This window comes from Dendroctonus ponderosae, unplaced genomic scaffold, assembly GCF_020466585.1.
Source record: "Dendroctonus ponderosae isolate FM_Combo_2020 unplaced genomic scaffold, Dpon_F_20191213v2 Dpon_F_20191213_11, whole genome shotgun sequence".
NCBI lineage: Eukaryota > Metazoa > Arthropoda > Insecta > Coleoptera > Curculionidae > Dendroctonus > Dendroctonus ponderosae.
Window position 1 is genome coordinate 3,446,067 of NW_026017213.1, and position 7,846 is coordinate 3,453,912.

The 7,846-nt window shown below is 39.6% G+C and overlaps 1 protein-coding gene across 1 annotated transcript in view; it reads left to right on the forward strand.

Annotated features, from left to right (window-relative positions):
* The window catches only part of LOC109542390 (GATA-binding factor 5-B), a 46,742-nt gene that overhangs the window by 23,082 nt on the left and 15,814 nt on the right, over positions 1 to 7,846 (forward strand). The window contains exon 4 of the mRNA XM_019911595.2: positions 6,345 to 6,442. Coding sequence (XP_019767154.2) covers positions 6,345 to 6,442 — 98 coding nt within the window. The remainder of the gene's footprint in view (positions 1 to 6,344; positions 6,443 to 7,846) is intronic.

Here is a 7,846-nt window from a genome sequence, read left to right on the forward strand (position 1 = left end):
CCTCAATTGCAACGTTGTCAAAGTTCCGCAATAGTTTTAAGCAAATATCCCAGTTTAGGGTCAACCTTATGTTTTTAAACCGTTTACTCTCGACTCCCTGCATACAGACACACCGAACAAAGCCGGAAACTTTGGTTTGAATTGATATTTTGCAAACCCTTTTTAGTGGTTTCGATCAAGACAAGTCCAAGGGTGAGATGGATAAAAACAAAAAACAAAAAACACCGCAATGAGTCCACCGGATTGCAATCCAAACAATGATTAATCGAATGTTTTCCAAAACAACTGCCCGGGGTGGATCGGTTTACTATCGACCACCCGACCAGTCATCGTTTGTTATGGTACTTTTGCTGCCACCAGCAATTTTTGTTATTGACTATGAAATCACCGTGTTAACAACTATTTAGACACTGACGCAATTCCTGCCATATTATTCAAGAGAATCCATCGATTGTTCGTTTGCCCCCTTTGATAAAAGCGATTGTTGCAGGATATCGGGAAATTTCTCGGCCCTGATAAGCCATTTCCATCGGCTTTTGTCCTTGCCAGTTTCAAAATTGCTCAACTATGAGCCGTGATTTTTAATTTAATGGTAGATAACGACATCCTGCTTGGCCGATCGACATCGATTTCCCTTGATCCGGCTCAGATTATGAGCCTCCATGCACTGAAAACCAATAAACCTAATGTTTTTTCCTTCTGCTCCGATAAAAGTCTAATTGTTTTTGGATGGGTCGAGATTATTCGTTCGCTTGGTGGAGTAATGGAGGAAACCGTCACATATTTCAGATAAGGAAGGCTCCACACTACCAGACATGACTCAACTCAGGGGGCTGTGGTTGCCACTTTTCCGTCGTTGTTTTCACGTTTTTTTGTTCATTTATCCGCTCCAAAAGCACCGTAGTCTTCCAGCTCGTTTCTCTTGAATCTCGATGATGATTTCATAGCCATTGCGATGTGACAAACTGCAGCAACAAGCAAAACAACTGATGACTATCCAGGGCCGGGCAATGCGACCGATTTTCCAGCAGCTGGAAAATTCCCCACAATAATTATATTGCTATTAAGCGGCGTGTTTATAGCAACTAGTTCAGTCACCTTTTGGGCGATTTGTTATAATTAACAAGTCAATGTCAAGACCAATGAATTGCCATGAAAGTGGGTCGAGTGTAGGGTTTTAATTTTTCTCCAACAAGGGCAGCGTCTCTTCTTTGATGCCAATCGCACGATTTATTGTCGGACAGTTTGCATTGGAAACATGCAACAATACAAAGGGACTAGTATTTAGGCGTTTCATGCACGATTTTAGACAGATAACGGTTACAAGACGTATCGGAGGCACCTCAAAAATTTCTAAACAAAAAAATTCCTGCACAGAAATTGGAAGGAAGGTCGAGAGGTTGCCTTAAATACTGGGAAAATTTGCATGTTTTTTTACCTCTTAGTGATACAAAGACATTTGGTTTGTACGCTGTTGTCAACTAAGTTTTGATCAATTTTTTGGCTGGAGCGAGCGAGAATATTCCACTGTTCATTTCTCAACGAGAGAAAATCATTTGATTTAACCGTTGGGAAGGTTTTAATTTGGTGGCTCACTCGGGGACTTCAGACAATTTTCCCACAAATTCACTGCAAATTTTCTACGGTTTATTCTGGCACTTACAGGGGGAACATTTTCGTTACAACTTGATCGTTATGTGAATGCACATAACAGGGGCCGTAACCGGATTTTTCTTAATCGGTCTTGTCCATTTTATGTTGGAAAGTCGAGAGTTTCATTTTGAGGCAATTTCCGAACTAAATTCAGTTGGAAATTTCCAATGCCCACCCTTTGAGACAGTAGAACAACATTTACTTTGCCCACTCTGAAAGTTCTAATTGCGTCACTTACCCAGGGTCGTATCAGGAATTTTTTAAATTGAACTCTGTTAATTTTTGAGACTGGATTTTCTAACAATTGTTGTGACACAAAATTCATCTGAAGTTTCCTATTGATTATTCCCGTATTTGTAGGCGAAAACTTTTCGTTACACACAGAAAAAGTTCCGATTTGATTGCACACTCAGGGCCGTAGCAGAGATTTTTTCGGGTTGGGCCGGTCAACTTTATGTCGAATGTCTCGTCTTTACTTATTTTTCCACTAAATTCAGGAGAAATTTTCTAAAGCCGACTTTTCTCCCCAATGGAAGAATATTTCCTTTGCACACTCTGGAAGTTTTAATTGCGTCGGTTACTCAGGGACGTATCAGAAATTTTTTAAATTGGACCCTGTCAACTTTATGTATAAAGTCCCATCTTTACAAAAAAAAATCCCCACTAAATTCAGAGGAAATTTTCTTCTGCCGACTTTTCTAAACAGTAGTAGAACGGCTGCTTTCCCATTTTGAAAGTTTTAATTGCGTGCGTTACTCAGGGACGTATCAGGAATTTTTTAAATTGAACCCTGTTAATTTTTGAGACTCGATTTTCTAACAATTTTTGTGACACAAAATTGATCTGAAATTTCCTATTGATTATTCTCGTATTTGAAGGCGAAACCTTTTCGTTACGCACAGAAAAAGTTCCGATTTGATTGCACACTCAGGGCCGAAGCAGGATTTTTTATAGTTTGTCCTGGCAACTTTATGTCGAAAGTCTCGTCTTTGAATATATTTTCCAGTAAATTCAGCAGAAATTTTCTAATGCCCACTTTTCTCACCAATGGAAGAATATTTGCTTTACACGCTCTAGGAGTTTTAATTGCGTCGGTTACTCAGGGACGTACCAGGAATTTTTAAATTGAACCCTGTTAATTTTATGTTTAAAGTCCCATCTTTAAAAAAAAAAATCCCCACTGAATTCAGAGGAAATTTTCTTCTGCCGACTTTTCTAAGCAGTCGAAGAACGTCTGCTTTGCACATTCTGAAGGTTTTAATTGCGTCCGTTATTCAGGGACGTATCAGCATTTTTTTACAATTTCCCGTGTTAATTTTCGAGACTCGATTTTCTAACAATGTTTGTGACACAAAATTAATCTGAAATTTCCTATTGATTCTCGTATTTGAAGGCGAAACCTCTTCGTTACGCACAGAAAAAGTTCCGATTTGATTCCACACTCAGGGCCGTAGCAGGGATTTTTTCAGGTTGGTTCGGTCAACTTTATGTCGAAAGTTTCGTCTTTGCATATATTTTTCCCCTAAATTCAGCAGAAATTTTCTAATGCCGACTTTTCTAACCAATAGAAGAATATTTGCTTTGCACACTCTGGGAGTTTTAATTGCGTCGGTTACTCAGGGACGTATCAGGAATTTTTTAAATTAGACCCTGTCAACTTTATATATTTATAGTCCCATCTTTCAGAAAAAATCCCCACTTAATTCAGAGGAAACTCTACTGCCGACTTTTCTAAGCAGTCGAAGAACGTCTGCTTTGCTCATTCTGAAAGTTTTAATTGCGTCCGTTACTCAAGGACGCATCAGCATTTTTTTACAATTTCCCCTGTTAATTTTCTAACCATTTTTGTGACACAAAAATTCATCTGAAATTTCCTATTGATTATTCTCGTATTTGAAGGCGAAACCTTCTCGTTACGCACAGAAAAAGTTCCGATTTGATCGCACGCTCAGGAACGTAGCAAGAATTTTTGAAAGTTGGCCCTGTCGACTTTATGTCGAAATTCATTTTTTGAATATATTTTTCCACTAAATTCAGAGCAAATTTTCTAATATAAACTTTTTACTTTTCTTAACAGTACAAGAAACTCTGCTTTGCACACTGTAAAAGTGTCAATTGCGTCGGTTACTCAGGGACGTACCGGAAATTTTTTACAACTCCCCTGCTAATTTTCGAGACCCGATTTTTTTACAATTTTTCCACCAAATTTAGAATGAATTTTTCCAAACAATAGAAGAACATTTCCTTTGCACACTCTGCAAGTTTCAATTGCCTCACTTACTCAAGGACGCATCAGGAATTTTTTTCCTGCCAATTTTTAAGTCTAATGTCGCAGGTTTTTTAACGAGTTTTTTCGCCCAAAATTCATCGGGAATTTCTCATCGATTACTCCGGTACTTGAAAAAGGAAAATTCTCGCTTCACACTGAGAAAGTCCTAATGTGATTGGGCACTCAGGCCCGTAACAGGATTTTTTTTAATCTGTCGACTTTATGTGGAATGTGTCGGATTTTAATCAATTTTCGCTCTGATTCCGGCAGAAACTTTCTAATGCCGACTGTTTTAAATAATAGATGAACATTTGTTTTACACGCTGTGAAGGTTTTAATGGGATAGAGACACTTAGAGACGAAGTAGTATTTTCCGAAATTTTCGCTGCTGATTTCCAACTTAAAATTCATCATGAATTTCCCATAGATCATTCTGGTATTTGGGGTGGAATTTTTTCGCTACCAACTGAGAAAGTTCCGATTTTATTGCTCACTTAGGACAGCAATAGGATTTTTTTCCGAATTTTTCTACCAGAAAAGTTATCTGAAATTTGCGGAATACGCAATTTTAACGAGAATATGAAGCATTTTCCTACAAAGTAACTTTGCCTGAACCGAAAGCAAACCGGAGAAAATACTGCGAATGGGAAAACCCCCAGTCCAACAAAGAAGTGAGCATCAAAACGCTGCTGTTATGGATTGAAATTGAACGATTTCCTGCATCACAAAGCAGTTGCATAAACTTCGTGCCTGCCCAGTCAAAATACCGGGAACTTTAGCAGGAAACGCGTCACCAGGAAGTAAAACTGCGAGCGCACGTCAATCAATCGGCACCAGATCTTCGCCTAGATGAGGGTCCGCCCGCCATCGCACCAGGCCAAGAACCAAAACAATGAAAAAGCGAAGAAACAGACGCCAGAAATTCGGCAGCCAGCCGATATTAATATCTTCAAGGGAAGAAAACAGGTAGCAAATACCTTCAAACAATTCTTGAAAGCAGCCGATTAGTCGCGTGCTGCCCACAAGACCTAAGTAGGTCTTCATGTACCGGTAATTGTTACCTTTGGGCCAAAGAACGAACAAACCGGTCAATTAGCAGGCGCTAATCACTAAATATCGTCATTGCAACGGGTTGGACCGATTGGTTCGGCCAATTGAAGCAATCTGAAGCGCTGAATGAGGCTGCAACCGGGATTAATGGGGCTAATCGCTAATAATGCCGCCTGCACGCCTGCACGTGCCAAGAGTGTCCATCCAGGTGACTTCCTCAGGTGGGACACGTGCAAGACAGGCGACACGAGCCACTGGACGTAACGCGCTGAACACCTAAAAGGGCTTAAAATCCGTTTTCTTTTTGTAATCGGAAGCAGGAAGAGGAACAATACTCGGTGCTTCCAATAGCCATGTAAATGGGGGAAATTGTTAATTTTTTTGTTCTCCACTAGGAAAATTTGTTGGTACTTTGTACGGAAATTTTCTACAAAGCGGGCACATTGCCAACGGCGCAGGCCACAGCCTGAAGGCCTCAGTAATTATCAGCAAATTATCCGAATACTTTCCGTAATTTGCAGGCTTCTTTCGCTTAAACCTTTATGGGATTAATCGTCATCAGCTGGGCTTAGCTTGCAAATGCATCAGTATCAGCTAAGCCCAGTTGATGAGGCCTAATAGGTCTGAAACCTGTTGGTACTAGTCGCATACCATTTAAAGAGTTTGGCTTGCTAAATATTCCGTTTTTCGTCGGCATTAATCCTCATTTTTCACATACAACTGAGGTGCTTCTTCCGCTGAAGCGTCGGTGATTTTTCCAAATAGGCAACTGAGCTCAATGGTTTTGTATTGATTACGAAGCCAAACAGCCGTTTAGGAGTAACGTAAGGAAATATTATCAATAACAAATTGAAGGTGGAACCTTGTCGGCGGCCGACACTTTCGTATAATATTTCGCGCTCTTCGCATAAACAACAGTTAAAAAGCGGAAATTCGTTTAAAAACAATCTGGACTGGGTTCCCCGAATCAGTTTCACGGTTCGAATTGTGAAGAAAAAAGCATAAAGGAACCAAACACTCCAAGCCACCCCCATGGGCGATGGAAGTGGTACCTGACTCCCTGTCGGGTTCCTAGAGCATACAAACATTATTTTACTGTTTGGTGTCGTTCGTTAATGTTATCGTCGCAGTTTCAACATACGCGCTCCGTCTAGACGTGCGATGGACTGATCAGTACTCGGACTTAGTGACTAGTGACCACTTAAACTTAACATGGATTCCCATCGGCAATATACGAATTATTCCAGCAAGTTAGTGTTGTTTTTTTCTAAGTTCTTGTAGTGTAAATAAATTGATTTTCGGGGCGCCGGACCTGCGGAAAAGTGGGTGGATCAACGCAAGCTCTTCCTTCAATCGTTTATTTTATTTTCAGTTCGATCTTCGCGAGAAACTACAATACGCCCACGATGCATTACTATTCCGGAACATCGTCAGAACTGCATGGACAAAACCAGATCTGGTCCAGCAATGGTAAGTCGATAGCAGGCTAAGACTCGGTTGGAATTAATGAAAAAAACGCGCAGAGGTCAGAAATGTTCGATCAATGTTTACGAGTCCCAACTTTTTCCGAGCCTCTGGATTGGCCAGATTTGGCAGCTTTTGACTTTTTTGAACACGCTTCTAGAACAGAGCTGAACCATTACGGTACTTGGACAATTCAAAATTTGAGACGGGAGCAACATCGGTGTTTCCCAGAAATGGTTTGAAATATTCGATCAGTCTTCCAGATCTTTTCGATATCGCATTTAGAAAACTGCATTTTCTGCTTAACGTAAATCGCAAATTTGCAACCTCTGAAAAGGTGGAAGCAAATATTTGAAAAATGTGCGGTCTCAAGCTTGAAAAGCAGTCTTCAGAACCTTTTCGATGACGCGTCCTAAAAACCGTATTTTCGACTTACTTTGAATCGCAAATCCTAACCTTTAAAAAGTGCAAGCAAATATTTCAAAAATGTGCGGCCCCAAGCATAAAACTCCCTGTATCTCAATAACGATTGATTGTCCAGTCAGTCTTTAGAATATTTTCGATAGCGCGTCTAAAAAGCTGTGTTTTTTGATTAGTTTAAATTGCAAGTTTGTAACCTCTTAAAAAATCGAAGCAAATAATTGAAAAATGTGCAGTTTTAGGTGTAAAACACCCTGTATGTTAGTAACGATTCGAAAAATCCAGTCAGTTTTCGGAACCTTTTTGTTAGCGCCTCTAAAAAGCTGTATTTCCTGCTTAGTTTAAATCGCAAATTCGTAACCTCTAAAAAATCGAAGCACATAATTGAAAAATGTGCAGTTTTAGCCGTAAAACACCCTGTATCTCGGTAATGGTTCGAAAAATCCGGTCACTCTTCAGAACCTTTTTGATAGCGCGCCTGAAAAGCTCTATTTCTTGCTTAGTTTAAATCGCAAATTCGTAACCTCTTAAAAAGTAGAAGCAAATTTTTCAAAAATGTGCTGACCCGGTCATAAAACAACCTGTATCTCAGTAGCGGTTCGAAAAATCCAGTCACTCTTCAGAACCTTTTCGATAGAGCGATTAAAAAGCTGTATTTTTTGCTTAGTTTAAATCGAAAATTCGTAACCTCTAAATAAATCGAAGGAAATAATTGAAAAATGTGCAGTTTTAGCCATAAAACACCCTGTATCTCGGTAATGGTTCGAAAAATCCAGTCACTCTTTCTCTTTTTCATAGCGCGTCTGAAAAGCTGTATTTCTTGCTTAGTTTGAATCGCAAATTCGTAACCTCTAAAAAAGTTTAAGCAATTTTTTCAAAAATGTGCGGACCCAGGCATAAAACACCCTGTATCTCAGTAACGGTTCGAAAAATCCAGTCAGTCTTCAGAACCTTTTTGATAGCGTGTTTAAAAAGCTGTATTGTTTGCTT